Source organism: Cheilinus undulatus, linkage group 16 (assembly GCF_018320785.1).
Source record: "Cheilinus undulatus linkage group 16, ASM1832078v1, whole genome shotgun sequence".
NCBI lineage: Eukaryota > Metazoa > Chordata > Actinopteri > Labriformes > Labridae > Cheilinus > Cheilinus undulatus.
The window spans coordinates 38,639,012-38,659,588 of NC_054880.1; the positions used below are offsets into that span (position 1 = coordinate 38,639,012).

General features: G+C 40.2%; 1 protein-coding gene across 1 annotated transcript in view; it reads right to left on the reverse strand.

Annotated features, from left to right (window-relative positions):
- Positions 1-755: 755 nt before the first annotated feature.
- kcnh8 (potassium voltage-gated channel, subfamily H (eag-related), member 8) overlaps positions 756-20,577 on the reverse strand; it is a 123,882-nt gene continuing 104,060 nt past the window's right edge. The window contains exons 14-16 of the mRNA XM_041809449.1: positions 18,539-18,654; positions 18,202-18,281; positions 756-1,346 (exon numbers count right to left, since the gene is read on the reverse strand). Of these exons, the coding sequence (XP_041665383.1) occupies positions 756-1,346; positions 18,202-18,281; positions 18,539-18,654 (787 nt within the window). The remainder of the gene's footprint in view (positions 1,347-18,201; positions 18,282-18,538; positions 18,655-20,577) is intronic.

Consider the following 20,577-nt stretch of genomic DNA (forward strand, 5'->3'; position numbering starts at 1 on the left):
CCCCGTACTCCGTGTGACAGACGACAGCAGGGCCTGTGCCGCCCGAGGCACAACATAACCCCCACCACCCTACTTCCCCATTCCATAACCGGCTTCCTCCCAATCCCTGAGGGGCTTGGAGCACAATACGTCCCATCTCTCTCCTCTAAGACCATTCTGTGCTCCCAGTCTGACCAGCTTTAACCAGACACGCACTGGTTCATGCAATCCAGAGCATCGGGTGCGGGTTGAGTGAGCAAGAAAAGAAGGGTTTAAAGGAGAGGAAATGGCAAGGATAGAAGGGCCAGGGGAGGAACGTTAAATTCACTCCATCACTCGGCTTGTTGTCTCCCAAGCCAACCTAAAGCACTCGTGATGCTTTGTCTACCCCTGACCAGCCAAGCTGGCATGAAACCATCATGCCAGGAGCAAACAAAGAGAGGTCAGATTGAACACTCTTCTCCTCCGTATCCTTCTTGTTCTCTGTCTTGGAAAACCCCGCCCTGGGGGTAGTGATTCTTGGGATGATCTGTGTTCCTCAGCATCCTGTCTAACATCTACATCACTATAAGATAAAGCTAACACACCTAATCCTTCTGCACTCATTTCATGCAACATGGTGTTTTAATGCGTGCCTTTAAAACAATAAGAGTTGCATCCCTGCAAATGTCCTCCAGTGATATCGGGGGACCAAAGTTTTTTAGTTCAGTATATGTATTCCAAAAATATCCTGGAAAAAGTCACGCTGAATCCAGAAAACTTCTGAATGAAAGCTGCTACAAGCCCTTTGTCGGGCTGTGGTAGGTTCCCCCAAGTCCTGTTTGCAGAGAGCACCCAGAGCTCTGATGAGGCTCCTCATCGCCTCTGTCTTGCAAGGTTGGACTGTGCACCCTCGACCTGAAAGAATCAGAAACTCCATCTGTGTGGTGTGAGATCTCCGGTAAGCTGACAGGTGAGGAACGCAGGTGAGACTCAGAGATGACTGACTGTAGCTGAAGGTCTGATAAGTTGGGCTTTGGTGGTAAATGTGAGCTTGGGGAAGCTGTGTATCCCAGCTGGAGGTCCTGGGGTCTGTGTGTGAGGGGGTCCTGGTGGTAAACTCCTCCGTGTTGTTGGGAGAAAGTGAGCGGAGAAGAGGGCAGAGATATGGGCGTGTCCATCCAGATGGAAGCAGTCTGAGAGGAGGAGGGTGAAGCGTAGGACTGAGGGGGGTTAGAGTGGGGCAGGTATGTGTGCTGTCCTGGGGAGTAGTGCGCGGGGCAGACCAGTGTGGGCTGTGGCGCTGATGACATTAGGGTCTCCATGAGGTGGGCCATCCTGTTCATGACCCGTCCAAGGTCAGCTACCTCTCTCCCAAGGGTGCACACCTGCAAACACAAAGACACAAACCATCTGTAGTTTCAAAGGTAAAAATATTCAGCAGTAAAAACTTCTGACAAACTTTTTATTTATTAATTTTTTTTGATTTAACATAAAGTTTCGGATTTGCTACTGATAATTTCTTTGTAAATAAGGCTGATAGATCTGAAATGTCAACTGCAAAAATATGAATTTTAGCATGTGTTTGTTTAATTCAGTTGATCCTAAATGGTGCTGAGTTGTAATTTTGAACAAGGATGCATTATTAATACAACTATACATCAATTATAGATCGCATATTATGCAAAATACACTTTTTCAGGCTTTTCTAACAAAAACATGTGCCCCTTTCCTGTCTACAACCCCTTAAAGTACTAGAAAAACCGAACCCCCCAACTCTTTCTCCACCTTTCAGAAAATGTGTGCTAAAACAAGCCGTTCTCAGATTTTCCCTCATGATGTCATGTGGGGAGTTAGCCCCGCCCCAGGCTTGGATGGCCCTCCCCGCTTGGAAGAAAATTCCATCCTCCTCTTTGTTTTCTCGTCACCCTCATTTGTTTTTTTCGTTTTTCGTTTGTTTTTTCATTTTTTTTTGTTCATATTTCATTTCTTTAAACGTTCATTTTTTTGTTGGTTTCTTCATTTGTTCTTTTGTTTATTTTTTCATTCTTTTTTCAGTGTTTGTTTTTTCATTGTTCTCTCTTTTGTTTATTCATTTTTTCATTTGTTTTTTCTTAGCTCATTGTTTTGTCACTGTTTTTCCGTTCATTTTCATTGTTTTTCGTTTGTTTTTCTGTTGTTCATTTCTTTGTCATTTTTTCGTTTGTTTTTTCATTGTAGTTTTTCATTCGTTATTTCATTCTTTTTTGTTGTTCATTTTTTCATTGTTTTTCGTTTGTTTTTTGTTTATTTTTTCATTATTTATTTTTTGTCATTCGTATTTTTGTTCACTTTTTAGTTTCTTTTTTTTCCGTCATTCGTTTCTCATTCTTTTTTGTTTGTTCGTTCTTTTTTTTTTCGTGCCAGCTGAGAGGAGGATCAGGAGAACCACATCCATTATGCCACATCTATTTCCTGAGAGGGGCGGAGTCAGACAGCTCATTAACATTTAAAGCCACAGACACAGAAACAGCTTGCTCTGAGCAGGGCTGAAACAGAGGGGTTTTAAACATGCGAACAGATTTCACAAACAGTTTTTTTCAGTAACAGACTTCACGGGCATGTTTTGGTGACTTCTGAGACAAATATAAACGTGTCTTAAAACGGTCAAATATGTGACCTTTAAAGCTACTGTAAGAAAATTTCAAGGGGGGATTTTGCATGGATATAAGGGTTGTATGCCTTGAGATTTTGGCTTGACCGTAGGTGTACCTTGCTAAAAAAAAGTTTGAAAACCACTGATTTATTTAGTTTCAGTTAACTATAATAACTCTGGTGAACTCCCTGCAAATTTTATGCCTGATTTGTGTTATTACAATGAAGCTAAGCTGTAATGGTCAGGTGATTTCTGTGTTATATCAGAACTTTCTGGTCCGAAAATGGCGACTGAAACAGACTGTCTTATGTTGGAGATGATATATATTTGATAGTTGATTATACCTGCAGAGGGGAAACAGAGGAGACACAAGAGGAGATGGACTAGGGCTGCTGAATCAGGCAATTGAGAGACATGGATGAGGAAAGATACTTCCAATATTTTTGGATGTCAGCAAGTAGATTTGATGAATTGGTTTGATGTCTGTGGTTATTTATCTCACTCAGGAGTACACAAAATATAGCATTACTCAGACTGGCAGTTACCCAGTTCCACCCAGCGGACTAATCACAGGGATGTGACTGCTTGTTGATGTGTAGGAACATTTTTGAAGAAAGCTTTTTGAAGCCTGCTGTGAAGGTTCAAGGTTATACAAACCTACAGCATTGGCTGTGTGTATAAATCAGGATTTAGCCGTGCCACTATGTAGGAGAAGATAGAAGGCCCCGTCTGCTCAAGGATGATGCTTGTAGTGGCACAAAGGCAGAGTTTGTGCAAGAGTGAAACTCATAGAACCAACAGAATTTCCAAACCTAAGACTTTTCTGGTCTAGAATGAGCACCAGATCAACTTTAAGCTGCATAAAGCACACATCAGAACATGAAGGGTGGGCTGATGGAGGAATGAGGGAGTATGGGAAGCAGTGAGGTATGTTTTGGCCAAATGACAGGTGCTAAAGTCTTACATCTACCAAACACGTGTTTGGAAGTTGTACATTTATCCCTAAGGCATGTATATCAATGGATAAATGAGCCAGACTGAATCATGTTTGCTTGATTACAGCCATAATTTCATTTACTATTTACGAGAAGTTATGTAATGAGCAGCAAACACAGTGTACTGTTAGAAGAGTTTCAGGTTTCAGGTAATAGGCTGCAGAGTCATACAAAGGAACTTTACGAGGTCCTGTTTATGTTTGAAGGCTCAGAGGATGTACAGCCTGTTATCAGACTGCACAAAAAGAACTAAAAAACACCACAGAGCAAAAAATAAAAGGATGATTGTTTGGATCCAGAGCAAACAGATTTAGCAGTTAGTCTTCAGTGTGCTCTGTGGATGCTCAACAAGTATTTGCTGCAGTATTAAACCACAGTCGTCGGTGCAAGAGTAATCTAATATAAAACAGATCTACCAGCATTATAACCAGTGTTCAACTCTAATAAAAATATCTTAAAACAATAACAAAAGAAATGAAGTAGAGACCAATGCTTATCTCTCTCCACCTCTGCTGCTTACTTCTTGTTTTGAATTGAGTAACACTGTTTATTTACTAAACAGCCATCTTGGAACCCAGAGTTCATCATCTACCATTGTCTGATACAGACTGTTTAACTCTGGGAATGGATGTGAGTTTTTCTTTGGTTCCAGCAATATACAGGTACATCTCAAAAAATTAGAATATCATGAAAAATTTCAATATTTCTTGTCACTCTTTTCTGAAATTCAAACCCATATATTTATAGACTTGTTACACATAGAGTGAAATATTTTAAGCCTTCATTTCTTGAAATGTTAGTTATGGCTTACAGATAAGAAAACCCAAAATTCAGTGTCTCAAAAAATTAGAATATTACATAAGATCAACAAAAAAAGGATGTTTTAAACAGAAATGTCAGGCTTCTGAAAAGTATGTTCATTTCTATGCACTCAATACTTGGTTGGGCCTCCTTTTGCATGAATTACTACATCATTGCGGCGTGGCATGAAGGCGATCAGCCTGTGGCACTGCTCAGGTGTAATGGAAGGCCAGGTTGCTTTGATAGCGGCCTTCAGGTCATCTGCATTGTTGGGTCTGGCGTCTCTCATCTTCCTCTTGACAATACCCCATAGATTCTCTATGGGTTCAGGTCAGGCCAGTTTGCTGGCCAATCAAGCACAGTAACACCATGGTCACTGAACCAGCTTTTGGTACCTTTGGCAGTGTGGGCAGGTGCCGAGTCCTGCTGGAAAATGAAATCAGCATCTTCATAAAGCTTGTCAGGAGAAGGAAGCATGAAGGTCTCTAAAATGTTCTGGTAGATGGCTGCGTTGGCTGTGGACTTCAGAAAACACAGTGGACCAACACCAGCAGATGCCATGGCAGCCCAAATCATCACTGACTGTGGAAACTTCACACTGGACTTTAAGCAACGTGGATTCTGTGCCTCTCTACTCTTCAAGGTCCCAGAGTCTGGAGGAAGAGTGGAGAGGCACGGAACCCACATTGCTTGAAGTCCAGTGTATTTAGTTTCCACAGTCAGTGATGGTTTGGGGTGCCATGTCATCTGCAGCTGTTGGTCCACTGGTCTTTATCAAGTCCAGAGTCAGCGCTGTCAGACATCGACCAGGAGATTTTAGAGCCCTCACACTTCCATCTGCTGAGACACTTAATAGAGATACTGATTTCATTTTTTGCAGGACTCGGCACCTGTCCACAGCCAAAACTACCAGAAACTGGTTTGCTGACCATGGTATTGCTGCGCTTGATTGGTCAGCCAACTGGTCTGACCTGAACCTCTGAAAAAGATTAGAGACACTAGTCTCAATCCAGATGAGCTGAAGGCTGCTATCAGAGCAACCTGGGCTTCATCAAACCCCAGCAGTGCCACAGACTGATTGGCTCCATGACACATCATATATGCAATGATTTGTGTAAAAGAAGCTCCAACCTATTAATGAGGGCATAAATGAGCAGAATTCTCCAGGTCAACATTTCTGTAGTAGAAATCCCTTTTTAGACTGAAGTTTTGTGATATTCTAATCTTCCAAGATAGTGAATTCTTGATTTTATGAGCTTTAAGCCATAATCATCAAAAGAAAAAGGACTTTGACCTGATGATCTAATTTTTGAGATTCACCTGTAAAGGCTGCCATCTCATTTATCCTCAGAGTAGTGGCGTTCTTCTGTTAAGTCCACAGTAAACTATGTATAAAAAATCTTGGCCTACTTCAGTTCAGTGGTAAGAGCCAACAAAAACTATTTTTAATGGTGAATTAGGTTTGCTGGAATAAAATCATCACGACACAGATTTGTAAAAAGTCAAATTTCAAGGTCTGCTCTTAAAGTAGAAGCAGACGACTTTTGAATTGCATTTTTTTAAATTGACTTTGTTTTGATCCTTTCTGATGCATTTTAAGTAGTAGGGGAATCTAATTACTTATTTGCTTTCACCACAGAGAGTCAAGCAGATTTGTGGCTCAAGTTCAAATGTTTCATCTGTTAAGGATTGTTGGCTCTCCTTTGGTTTAGTTGTTTGATAATAGAGACAGAAAAATCAGCGTACAAATACTGTCAGTCGGAGCTGGTTTGTCATGAGACAAATTTCTACCTATTTGTCTTCATTAACCCAGAGTGTTCTACCAGTAAACCCTGCTGATCTGTGATTGGTCAATTCAGCTTGAACTACAAATTTACAACAAACAGAAACCAGAGCATGTAACAGGGAAAATGATGACCCCTGTGTACAGACTCCACATCCCTATGTGGATTACCTTAGCACACTGATTACCAACTGGCAGCCTGGGGGCCGTATCAGGCCCCCCAAAGCTTCCTATCTGGCCCCCGAAAGATCATTAAATTCAGAAAAGGAGGTTTTAAGATAATCCTTTAGCTTTAAATTTCTGCAGCTGTTAAATCCATCCCACAGACAACATTAAAATAGTTTTAGAATGACATTTGATCTGTTTTTACTGAAAGTTACAGTCATAATTAGTAGATATTTAAAAAAAAAGGGTTAAGGTTGGCGAAAGTGCTGTAAAAATGACCAGATAAAGTGGTGAAAAGGGGTTAGAGAGTAGCAAAAATGGGTGATCAATGGCAAAACAGCTTGTGGAGTGGCACACAGGGGCAAAAAATTGGCAGAAAAGGTGGTGAAAAGAGGTTAAAGTCTGGCAAAAATTGGTAAAAGAGGAAAAGAAGGGGCTAAAAGTATCAAAAATTGTTATAAATGACATAAAGTAGTACCAAAAAGTCATGAAAAGGAGTTAAAAGTGGCAAAAAAACAAGAAAATTGGCAAAAATGGCACCAATGGGTTATTACATGCAGGTAAAATGGTTCAAATGGGATAAAGAATGGCAAAAATTGGGTTAAACATGCAAAAAGTATCGAAAATGGGTTGAATGTGGCAAAAATAATTTTAAAGTTGCAAAAATTGTTGACAAAACTTAATGAAAAGGGGTTAAAAAGTGACAAAAATAGAAGACAAGTGGCAAAATGGATAAGAGTGGCACAAAGGGGATAAAACATGCAAGAAAAGTGGTTTCAAAAGGGGTTAAAATTTTGCCAAAAATTGTAAAGGGGCAAAAAGTATAAAAAATGGGTTAAAAGTGTCAAAAATGAGTAAATACTACTAAATCACAATTTGGGACGACCCATTCTCTGGGATTTTCAGGGGCCCTGTCAGTTCTGTTATCAGGCCTGTCTCCTTGGCCATTATAGATAAAAGGCTAAAAGTGTCCTGTATTTTGAAAGAAAATCTAAATACTACTACAATGATATTTCAATCAGACCAAAATATTTAGGCCTATTTAATCTTTATTTATTTTAAAGTCCGGCCCCCAGAGTCTCTGTTGAGAATAAATCTGGCCGTTGTGCAGATGTACTTGATGACCCCTGCCTTAGCATCAAACCAGTGTTTTTGTGTCATGGATGAGTTTCACATAATGAGGGAGAAAAGCCGTTAAAAGTGGCTTTCATTTTTTTTTTTTTTTTTTTGCATCAAGCTACTTACAAAGCATCTGGTAAGGTCAATTTCACAGACTCCCTCCTCAGTATGTAAAATTCATCCATGAAACCAAAACAGTGGTTGACGTTTGAGTAAATACACCTTGAGGAGTGCATTTTTTTGTTGAAAAGACAACTTAATAGTAAATGACAAGCAAGCAGAGGAGGTGGGCAGAGCTGAGCATCAAGCCTCTATTCAGCTTACAAATGTCTTTAATAGTTTTTCTCCCTCATTACAGTACTGTGTAGACCTTTAAGGCATATTTGGGCCAAAACTGAGGCTGAAGTAAGGTTTAGATGTGGCGAGTAAGCCTACCAGAGGGCACCTGAGAGCATGAAGAAGGATTAACACAACCCTGGCAGTGCTCTGGATGTCCTTGAATATTACCAGGGGCATGGGAAAATAACCTCTTGTAAAAACAGTGTCCACACCTTGAGGGGGGATCAGTCTGGACAGGTAGTACAGTTGCCACAAGCCCCCGGTAACACTGTGGATGTCCAAAGAGCCCAAAAACCACCAGCAGTCTCCAGGCGTATCACCAAAGGTTGTTGTCCCCAACAGTCCACTGCTTTTTCTGTAATAATGCATTTTCTTCCAGGCAAATATTGGCAATGCTGTATTGAAAAATGTCTGCCAACCTTGATCTTTTTTTTGGAGTCTCCAGTTTGAAAACGCCTGGCCTTTTCCTCATTAAAACAGGTATAAAACAGCTTTGAACCTGAACTAGCTATGGCTTTATGCTTTAGTCTGAGTTTTCCAGCTTACACCTCCTGCTATACGGAATAGGTGGGCACAAATTCCCACAAAAAGGCTCCAAAATCTTGTGGAAAGCCATCCAAGAAAAGCAGAGACTGGTATAGCAGCAAAAGTGGAACCAACTCCATATTAAACTCCCTGTAAAGTGAAAATAAATCTGTATTTTTGTTTGTTGTATGACAAGTCTCTGTGTTATGAACCCCTAAATCAAATTTCAGTCAAATAAAACATCTCTTAGTTTTACAAAATTGAGCTAGAAATCCTAAAAATTGTGCTCCAGGATTGTGTGGGCATGTCTGTTGAATGAGCTGAAGCAACGCCCACTCAGGAGAAACAGATCCTCTCAGGTTAAATTAAAAAAAAAGCTGCATTCTGAATGGAGGAAAGCATCACGCTATTAGCCTGTCCCTTGACCTTATGTTGACCTTATGATCAGAGCGCAGCTGCCTGTCTGTCCCAGAGAGGAGATAAAGTCTGTTTTCTGGTTCAAGTCTTGCAAATTTAGAAAATTTACATCACAACGAACACCAAAAAAGCATTTAACTGACTGCTAACTTTCAATAAAGGCAGTGACATCAGCTAACAACAGACTGTACTGAGATGAACTGCTCTGTGATTTTATAATGACGAGTTAGAGGGGCGGGGTCATTCCCCATTTGCCCCAACCCAGCCAGGAAATAGGTGGAAAACTTTCTAATGGCCTAAATCCAGAATTCAGTCACATGTAGATCTCAGTGTTTTCACATGTTTACAGCAACTATAATCCAACATATCTAGTGTGTTAAGACAAAAACTTTGGGTTTCACTTTACAGGGTCTTTACATGGATTTGAATACAATGTCATTACAGTCCCTGTAATGGTCAGGCAGCTTAGGGCATATAGTGTATGTAGAATTGGAGTAATCACTTTTTAATGAATGTAGATATTTCAGTAGGAAAATTCTAATAATCTTTCACTTATCAGAGCAAAGATCCCCAGGATATATGTAAGATAAACTTAATTTTGGTATTTTCAGGTCAGTCATTTTGGGTCAAATCCTTATTTCGGTCTCCTGCCTCCCATATTGCCATGTACCATCGTGCTGCTATAATTGGTCATTACTGTGATGAGGGCGGGCTGGTGATTAGCTGCTCTCTGCACGGGGCATGTCCACAGAGGGCACGACCATGAAGCCCTGCCAACGCGCCATCTGCTTCTGCCAGTCAAAGACCGTTCGTCAGGCCGATCATGCACATCAGTGCTGCTGGAGGAACATCAGCCCTCAGCACGACACACAACTGCAGGTGGGGAGAGCTGCAGACGCTGTGTGAATACATGTAGAGGGGATCAGCCTGTGTGTATTGTGATCACTGCAGACTAAATAAGGCTGGGAGCTCCTAATTAGTCCCTGAGTAACATGGACATACATTTGCTGACATGCACACTACATAAATGTGCTTTGTTAAATGAAAATGTGGAGCTCTTATGCCATTTACTACATTTTCCTTGATGATATAGTTACTTTCTGTTAAACACCATGGTTGTTTGATCTACCACGGTGAATCCCTGCTGACAGTAGTTTTACCAGCGAAAAATATTCCCTTCTTCCTCTTTCACAATTGTCACATCTCTGCCATCTCTCTCCCTCGGTGGAGTGGCTGATAAAAGCCCCGGTCTAAACTCTGGCTCTGATAAAAATAGAAAAAGCAGAGAGCGACAGGACAGTCCAATCTGAAACGCTGTCAACATGATTTCAGTTCTCCCACCTCCCAGACAAGCGTCTACGAGGACAATCAGACAAAAACAGCAGCAGCCTCAGAAACCAGAGCAGGAACAGGTACAGCCAAAGTCAGTCAGGAAAATGATGTGTGTTATTTATGGTCCACAGTTCATAAATATAGTTTCCAGTCATAAGCAACAACTGTGTGACTACTCACTGAGACTTTCTGCCTGTTCAGATACAGTAAAAACTTCACTTTATTTTGAAGTATTGTTTATATTTGGATATTTAAAGCTCCTAAAAGGATTTTTTAGTCACTTGTGAAACACCAAAATTAATCCTGATGCCTCTTTATGAACAAAAAGCAAGCTAGATCATCAGGAAGAAGATTTATCATTTATATACAGTCATGGACAAAAGTATTGGCACCCCTGTAATTTTTCCAGGAAATACACAATTTCTCCCAGAAATTGTTGCAGTTCCAAATGTTTTGGTGTAAACCTTTATTTCATTTATGTGCACTGGAACATCACAAAAAAACAGAAGAACAAAATTTACTTAATTGAACACAAAACTCAAAAAATGGTCCGGACAAAATTATTGGCACCCTTTTAAAACTGTGGGTAAATCATTTTTTTTCAAGCATGTGATGATCATTTAAACTCCTGTGTGTCTGTGTGTGTCACACCAAGCATGGAGAAGAGAAAGACAAGCCCAGAATTGTCTGAGGACTTAAAAAGCAAAATTGTGGAAACATATGAACAGTCTCAAGGTTACAAGACCATCTCCAGAGATCTTGTAATTCCTTTGTCCACTGTGTGTAATAGGGGTGACCTGGAATAGTTGGCGATTCGACGATTTGATTCGGAGGAGTCTGATTCGACTATGAGCCTCATAGTCGAATCAGACTCCACCCACTGTCCTGCGATGCTGGGGTTGTTTGTCACCTCAGACGGCAAGCGCATGACTAATTATGTATGCATGATGATGTAAAAGCAAATCTATTTCTCTGCCCGTGCTCAGTATCGCTAGGGACTCTGCAGGGAAAGTGGGAAAGTTTAACCAGAGCTTTCTCATAAAGCAGAATTTTAATCTGAGTGAGGTTTTCCTGGTTAACCAAAGGCTTAATATCATCAGCGGTATGGAGGGATTTTGTGCCATCGCTGCAAGTAATGAAGATGTTGAAATGAAGCGAACTATAGCTGAGCGGCTGAAACACCGATGCAGCAGCAGAGAGAGAGAGGCCTACGCCGACTAAGTAGCAGAAGTAGTCTTGGATAAGCCGTTAATGAGAGGAGGACTGAACCGGACTATCTGCTTTTGTCTTTTCGGGACTAGTCCAAATAAACCAGGATGGTTGGATTTACTGCTTTAGCAGAGGTTACAGCTGTCATCATGATGACTGATATTAGCAACTGACGGTAAGACTCATTTTTCATTTGAAATATAGAGTTCTAAGGCAGTGTCCAGTTAAGAGGGCACTTTTGTTATGTGTTTGGATGCTTCATTGTTGTCGCTGGAGGACGGTATTTGGCTGTTGTAAGCTGATAATTTATAGTAGCGGCCAATGCTAACAGGCTAACGGTGCTGATGTGAAGCTAACTTGTTGTTTATGAGTTTAACGTGGGCGTATATTGTGTAACTGACTGCGTGTGTAAGGAAAAGCATGCAGCTTTCATTTTGATATTTTAAACCACTTACACAAAAAAATAAGAGAGAGATTGATACATTTTGCTGCTGTTAATGCAGCAAAATAATGTTAAAGCAAATGTTCGGTAGTTGTTCTAAATGTCTGGAATTCTTTAGGGCTGTCGGTCATTTTGACCGGGGACAAAAAAAGTCTAGTGGAAACGCTGTCTGACTATTAGTTGACTAAAGGCAAAATCTGAGGAATTAGATTTGACTATGAAAAACCTTAGTCGTTGACACCCCTAGTGTGTAATATAATCAAGAAGTTTATAACCCATGTAACTGTGGCTAATCTCCCTGGACGTCATCGGAAGAGAAAAAAAAAATGCAACGCAGGATAGTTGGAATGGTGGATAAACGTCCTCAGTCAACTTCCACACAAATTCAGGCTGTCCTGCAGACTCAGGGTGCAAAAGTGTCAGTTCGGACCATACGTCGTCATCTAAATGAGATGAAGCGCTATGGGAGGAGACTGAGGAGAACCCCACTGCTGACAAAGGGACATAAAAAAGCCAGACTGGAGTTTGCAAAAATGTACCTGAGTAAGCCTCAATTCTTCTGGAAGAACATTTTGTGGACAGTTGAGACCAAGGTAGAGCTTTTTGGAAAAGCATGTCATTCTTAACCTTGTAAAGCAGATGGATATGCCTGTTTCCTTGTTTTTCACCGGTGAAACCATCTTGCAAAGCTCCCATCTGAACCGTTTGGGCCCGGTTAGAAAGTGACAGGACCAATCAGCGACGAGGGGCAGTACTTTCAGGTGCAGCAGAGTCATGACGTAAACAAGTAGCAGCAAGAGCTGCTGCAGTTATGGAGGAAGACATTAGCGTGGACGCTGCTAAAGCTTCAGTTTTATCAGAACTTGATGACATTTCTTCGTTAAAAGAAGAACAAAGAACGGCAGTGAGTTGTTCTCTTTTCAAAAAAGTCGAATACTTACATGTCTGTATTCAACATGTTTCACGTTATTCCTCAGTAGCTGCGCACGCGCAGATTGATAGCGGCTGCGTCACATGTTTTGTTGCTCTGATTGGCCCATAGAGATGTGACAGACAGAACGTTCACCAAGTCATACTCTGAGTTTTTTCAAAGTCTGTGCCTTTTTTTCAGATGTTTCCCTTTGAAGCTTTCCTAGATGAATGTGTGAAACAAATCCATCTGGCGTGTCAGGTTACGTCATTCTACTGTTTACAGAAAACGGAATGAGGCCTACAAAGAAAAGAACACAGTACCTAGAGTCAAACATGGTGAAGGTTCAAAGATGTTTTGCTGCCTCTGGCACTGGTTATCTTGACTGTGTTCAAGGAATTATGAAATCTGGAGACTATCCAAAGATTTTGGGCCACAATGTAGGGTCTAGTGACAGAAAGCTGGGTCTGCATCAGAGGTCATGGGTGTTCCAGCAGGACAATGACCCCAAACATACCTCAAAAAGCACCAAGAAATGGTTGGAGACAAAGCGCTGGAGAGTTCTAAAGTGGCCAGCAATCAGTCCGGATCTATATACCATTGAACACCTATGAAGAGATCTTAAAACTGCTGTTGCAAGAAGGCACCCTTTAAATCTGAGAGACCTGGAGCAGTTTGCAAAAGAAGAGTGGTCCAAAATTTCAGTTGAGAGGTGTAAGAAACTTGTTGGTTATAGGAAGTGATTGGTTTCAGTTTTTTTCTTCCCAGGGGTGTGCAACCAAATATTAAGTTGAGGGTGCCAACAATTTTGTCTGGCCCATTTTTATGTAAAATTAAGTAAATGTTGGCTTTTTTCTTTTTTCTTTTTGTGTTGTTCCAATGCACATAAAGGAAATAAACATGTGTGTACCAAAAATGTTTGTAATTGCAACGATTTCTGGGAGAAGTGGTGTATTTTCTGGAACAATTCCAGGGCTGCCAACACTTTCATCCATGACTGTATATTATTTTTATATTGCATGTAAACGATGTCAGGGAAAGGTGAAGGATGCAGAGATTGAACATCTGAGGTCTGAGGGTATTTCCTTGATTTTTACATTATTTTTTAATTCACCTTTTTAAGGTACTTGCAAATAACCCTCTACCAAAGTGTTTTATATCAAAATGTTCAGGACAATCTCAGCTTTATGGACACTGAGGCTAATTTCTACTATAGGACTGTGTAAAGAGTTATTTTAGTCCAAACGGTGAATTTTGAAATTAAATTTTTGAAAACTTTTGAATCTCTTGTGAAAACACACCTTCACTCACGTGAATGGATTGTTTTGGTGCTTGAAACAGGTTTACCAAAGTCTTAGCTTCACAAAAGTAGTGGAATATATGAATGAAATAATAGATAAGTGCAGATGAAATTCTGTCATATCATTTTATGAGCGTAAATGTTGTAAAATAAAAGCATATAGAGGTGTTGTTTTTATTAACATTGGTTTGTTTTAGGTAAAACTGCACCTCTACTGAATCCTCAGTTTGCTTTATCTTTTTGCATTTTAAACTCTGTAAACTGATTATTATGGCTTTTTGATTCTTTAGTTTTTGTTTTTTTTCTTTCCATTTCACTTTAAAGGTCACATATTATGCAAAATACACTTTTCAGGCTTTTCTAATAAAAATATGTACCCCTGGCCTGTCCATAATCCCCCTAAGAATCAGAACCCCCCCCCCTTTTGCCACCTTTCAGAAAATGTGTGCTGAGACAAGCCGTTCTCAGTTTTTGCCCTCATGATGTTATGTGGGGAGTTAGCACCGCCCTCAGGTTTGGTAGGCCCTCCCCTTCCCTTGAAAGAAAGTTCCACCCACCTCTTCATTTTTTTCCGTCATTTTTCGTTTGTTTTTCTCTTTGTTTTTTTCATTGTATTTTGTTCGTTTTTTTCATTGTATTTTGTTCGTTTTTTTCATTGTTCTTTTGTTCATTTATTTATTAATTTGTTTTTCTTTGCTTTATTTTTTTGGCGCTGGTTTTATTGTTCGTTTTTTGTTCATTTACATTCATTTTTCCGTTGTTGTTTTTTTTTGTCATTTTTTGTTTGTTTTTTTCATTCTTTTTGTCGTTGTTTGTTTTTTCATTATTTGTTTTCCATCATTCATTTTTTTTGTTCGTTTTTTTTAGTTCATTTTTCGTCATTTTTTTCATTCGGTTTTCATTGTTCGTTTTTTATTCTTTTTTTATATTTCGTTGTTTGTTTTTTTTTTTCTTCATCGTTTTGTGTGACAGCTGAGAGGAGGATCAGGAGAACCACATCCATTTCCTGAGAGGGGCGGAGTCAGACAGCTCATTAACATTTAAAGCCACAGACACAGAAACAGCTTGTTCTGAGCAGGACTGAAACAGAGGGGTTTTTAGACATGCGAAAATCCAATACTGGAGTGTTTTATCAGCAACAAACTTCACAGGCATGTTTTGGGGACCTATGAGACCAATATAAACTTGTCTTAAAGAGGTAAAATATATGACCTTTAAAACCTCTTTTTGAAAAATGTTCAATCTTCTTACATTCTCACATTCTTCCCTAAATACTAAACAGCAGGCAGAAAGTAAGCATACCCAGAAACACACCTCTACATATACATTGTGCTCTGTGTATGTCTTCGTTAAATATCTAACATAAATGTTTTATGAACTGCTTGTTTTGCTCACCCTCAAAAGGAAAAAAGAATCAATTATTACTGCTTTAAAATCCTGTTAAAAAATTCTGTTTAATACGTACTTGTAAGAGTTTTTTTTAAATAAAGTAGGTCAGTGCTGCTGTTCATGTATTCATGTGTTATGTTTTTAAAGAGTTCATGTGTGTTAATTATGTTAAAGTGTGTGTTTCTTTCCTCTCTCTGTTATTATAAGTGCTCAGGCTGTTCAGGGGATGCTCTATTTGTTCCGGCCTCCCTGTGTGGATGTTTATTGTCATTTCCATGACGGAGCACAAAGGTCACCGCGTCAGACCTCATTTGAACCATTTTGATGTCGTATTCAGCTCCCGTTAGAATTCATCAGCCCCTCTGTGGACTAGCCTTGGCGTTGAGTTTAAAGGGTAAAGATTAGAGATCAAAGAGCATTCACAGCCGGGTTATTACTGTGTTCACACAATCTGTAGTTCATTAAAATGCTGCTACGTCTGCACAGGTCAGGTCAACATCAGCGAAAAACTCTAACCTTGTCAGTTTTTCTAAAGATGGTTGTATTTGATGGTTAGAACTGGAGTTTGAGTTTAAAGCTCCAGTAAAGAACTACCTGATATTCTGGCGCCCCCTGTGGACACTGAAACTGTGTCTTATTTCTTTGCTGATTTTGTCTTGGACATGGTAGGACATGTTTAAAATCTCATCTAGATTTATTTAACAGTCAAATATCAGTTGCTATGAATATTGTAACTCACTTCTTCTGACACCTAGAGGCATTAAAAAATTTAATATAGAAATGATGAGATTGATGATTTAGGTTTGTTGTATGACAGACCACTGTGTTATGAACCACTAGGCCAAATTTCAGTCATGAAAAACACTTCTAAGTTTAAAAAAATTAAGCTTCAAAACCATGAAAAATTAGGCAGTATAATCTACTCTAGAATGGTGTGGGCGTGTCAGTTGAATGAACTGAAGCCACACCCACTCAAGAAATCTGATCTTCTTTAAGCCAACAGGGTAACAATCATATTTATGTCATGACAGGTGGACAGTTTGGAGCTAAAAAGTCTCGGTTTCATTTTCTCATCCTGTATTCAGCACTCCATTTTCTGATGTTGCACTTCAAAACAAAAATCTTCAATGATGATTAGCATCGAAGGCTTTTATTGTGACAGCCTTGGCAGGAACAGTATACAGTAATCTATCATCAGATATTTTACCGATCCTGAGCATCGCAATGCTAACACACTGGAAGGATTGAATTGTTGCTGCTTTGAGAGAGACAAAGCTACAGTCTGCTTCTTTTAATCACCCAGGACTAAAGACAAGTGAAATACGGATTAAAACACGCCTTCAACGGGTGGGATGTTTGCTCCTGCTGTGACTTATTCAAGAGAAAAATAGACAACTACTCCAGCAATTAGCCTGCACCCTGACCTTATGGTAAACTCTGGCTAGAGTGCAGCTGCATGACTCTGTGTCAAAGTCTGTTATCTGGCGAAGCTAGCTGGACTTTTGTAAGTTAAAATTAATACATGAATATGTGGCAGCCATTAGAAACAGCTTTGAGTACCGCTCTGAAAATATCGTCACTCAGTCACTCAGTCAGACACATACGGTCCCACGTGTAGGGCTGACCCAAAAACACTTTATAGTATTTTATCACATCAATTTGGGTATTGAGAGTATACTACTGCCCACAAAATGTGCAACAGCCCAATGGAGTCTTTTGTTCTTGGTCTGACTATGTCTGGAAGCACACATCTGATGGTCTGTCAGGAGCTCATTTGCATTTAAAGAGACACACCAAAATAAACCTATCAGAGAAGGGCTGTTTAGAGCTGGTTTACACAGGGTCAGAAACCTCGTCTGGTGTCATAATCTATTTTGACCAAAGCAGTGATGTTTCATTCAGACCACAGGAGGCTGTGTTTAAAGGGTATTTCTCCTTTAACGTCGAGCTGAGATGTAACAACCACTTGACCTGATTATATGAGGAAATGTGCATGAGCTGATCACAGCACTGCATTAGTGTACAAGCTGAGCATTGAGCAAATGGGTGAATACAAACATGCCGATTTTTTATGATAAATTCTTTTCTGTTCAAACAAACTGAACAAACTCTTACATGAGTCAGTTAAGAACAAAACTCTCATTTGTGTTTGTGTTTGTTGAGAGATCATAAGGTTGTAAACCAACATCCTGCCTTCATCCCCTATGGTGATCTGATGGGAGTGAGGATTAACAAGCTCCAGGAGCACGCTGAGAGACTTCCTGTCAAACACGGGTCACCCACAGAGACACAAAATCACGACAACAGAGCCGGGCTGTGTAACTGTGATGATGCTGCTCAATTGCCTTTCACAGCACAGTTTTTAAGCTTTCTCTGATTTGCTTTTTGTGTCTTCTTCTGTTGTTTTCTGACTTTTTTTTCTTCTAAGTTTCACTCTCTTCTTGTCTCTCTTTCATTTCTAATACGATCTGCTCATACCAGGGTCCAGACTGAGGCGTAGCAGGAGGAAGCAAACACTCCTCCTCACCTGACAAAAAGCTTAATGCCAATTTAGCCACCCGCCAATCAAAACCATAGGGTACGGCACGAGAGGCTGTTAGTGTATGTGTGCAGGGATTGTTTCACGCTTGAGAAAAGTCCATGAAAATGATGCTGCATGATTGAGATTTGTGTACATTTTCTTAGAAAAAAAGAGGATTTTAGAAAACAAAAAGAGGATTTCAATGACTAAAAATGACACCTACTATCAGTCTATAAGATATTACCACTTTTATGCCTGTGTGTCTTAATACTTTAGTCCTTTTACCTGAGTTTGAACCCAGCATGCTGGTAAAGCCATATGGCTAGTTCTGACCTAAACACACAAAACCACAGAGTCCTACCTGCTGGTCGAGGTGTCGCAGTTGCCCCCTCGTCTCCTCGGCTTTAGCTGCTAGCTCTGCCGTGCTGATCTGCAGCATATCTGTGACACAAATAAGCACGTTACAAATTGCTCTAGCAGCAGATTAAGAAGTAAAAATGTGCACCCAGCAGTCGTTGCGTGGAGGCAGCTGATGAATGCTGTAGACTCTGACAGACAAATTCACATTAATCAGCCTCATTATACCAGAGAACTGCAGGAATTTGGATGTGAAGTTTTCTGACTTCACAGGATGTGGGTGTAAACAGTGTTGGATCATATTACGGAGGTAAACTACTGTGAGTGTAGAAGGGGAGGACCTGTGGCGGACGCTGAGGCACTGTTTGGTTCACTGACGGGACAACCTCGACTGTTGGAAAAGGAGAAGGCTGGGGTAGACTCCCTCCCCTCGCTGTCCTCTGTACCATCCACTATCCTGCAGAGGGATAAACATGTGCAAGACAGAAGCATTTGTTACTGATCAGGTAATAACTGCAGAAATTAAATTCAAGGTAAAGCTCAGTAATTCAGTGAAAGCGCTGCCAAAGATTTTTACTTTCTCTGTTTCCAGCATCTTCTTATCTTCACATTCAATACGTTTATTTGCAAAGTTAAGTTGGGGAAAAAGATCACTTTGCAGCAAACATCCTTGATGATCTTTACACTGAGCTGTTGTGCGGTCTGCCACATGGCTTAACTACTGCCCAATAAAGGCAAAAAAACACAAAATAAATCAATAAACATTTTACTTCTAGCTAACTTGTGTGCTAATTGGATGGTTGGTGGTGTCAGAGATTAACAGGAAGAAGGTCCATCCACCCATCCAATGTAGCTGACTCAGACATACAGTGCTATGATAAAGTTTGTGCTACCTTCCTGATTTCTTTTTTTTGGTTGCATATTTGCTACACTTAAACAAAGACAACCCCAGTAAATACAGAATGCAGTTTTTAAAAGATTATCAAATTTATTAAGGGGAAACGCCAACCAAAGTCATCTCCTTTCCTTGTTAAATAATAAATTAACTGTGATTAACCACATTTTTTTGGAAAGCTAAGTTCAGTTTCACTAACCACACTCAGGCCTGATTACTGCCAGACCTGTTAAATCCAGAAATCCCTTAAATAGAACCAATCTGACAAAGTGGCGTAGGCTAAAAGATCTCAGAAACCAAGACATCATTGCACAATCCAGAGAAATTCAGAATCATTGACATCAATCAGTCTGGAAAGGGTTACAGAGCCATTTCACCAGCTTTGGTACTTCATCCAATCACGGCGAGAGCCATTATCCACAAATGGAGAAAATTTGGACAGTTGTGAAACTTTCAAGGAGTGACTGGCCTACCTTAATTACTCAAAAAGCACATCGAAGACTCATCCAGGAGGTCACAAAAAGAACCCAGAACCATGTCTACAGACCTGCAGGCCTCATCTGACTCAGGTAAGAGCAATTATTTTATTATATTTTAATAAGGTTCAAAAGAATGAACCAAACCTACTTGGCCCTATGTGAAAAAGTAACTGCCCCCCCCCAAACCATGAATTAACTGTTACTAAACATATTTTTTGAAAAGCTGAGTTCAGTTTCACTGACCACACTCAGGCCTGATTTCTGCCAGACCTGCTGAATCCAGAAATCCCTTAAATAGAACCTGTCTGACAATGTGAAGTCGTCTACAAGATCTCCAAAAGCAGCACATCATGGCACCACCTACAGAAATTCAAGAACACATGAGAAACAAGGTCACTGACATCTGTCAGTCTGGAAAGGGTTAAAGAGCCATTTCTAAAGCTTTAGGACTCCAATGATCCACAGTTAGAGCTATTATCCACAAATGGAGAAAACTTGGGACACTGTTGAACCTTCCCAGGAGTGGCCGGCCTACCAAAATGACTCCAAGAGCGCATCGATGACTCATAAAGGAGGTCACACAAATAACCCAGATCACCATCTAAAGACCTGCAGGCCTCACTTTATTCAGTTAAGGTCAGTGTTGAGGATTCAACAATAAGAAAGAGACTGGGCAAAAATGGCATTCATGGGAGAGCAACTACAAACACAAAGGCTCTTCTCACATTCGACAAAAAACATCCTGATGATCCCAAAGGCTTTTAGGAAATATTCTGTGGACTGATGAGACAAAAGTTGAACTTTTTGAAAGGTATGCATCCATTACATCTGGAATAAAACTGACGCAGCATTTCATTAAAAGAACATCAAACTAACAGTCAAACATGGTGGTGGTAGTGTGATGGTCTGGCACCGCTTTGCAGCTTCAGGACCTGGATGACTTGCTGTAATTGAATGAACTGTGAATTCTGCTCTCTGCCAGAAAATCCTGAAGGAGAATTTCTGG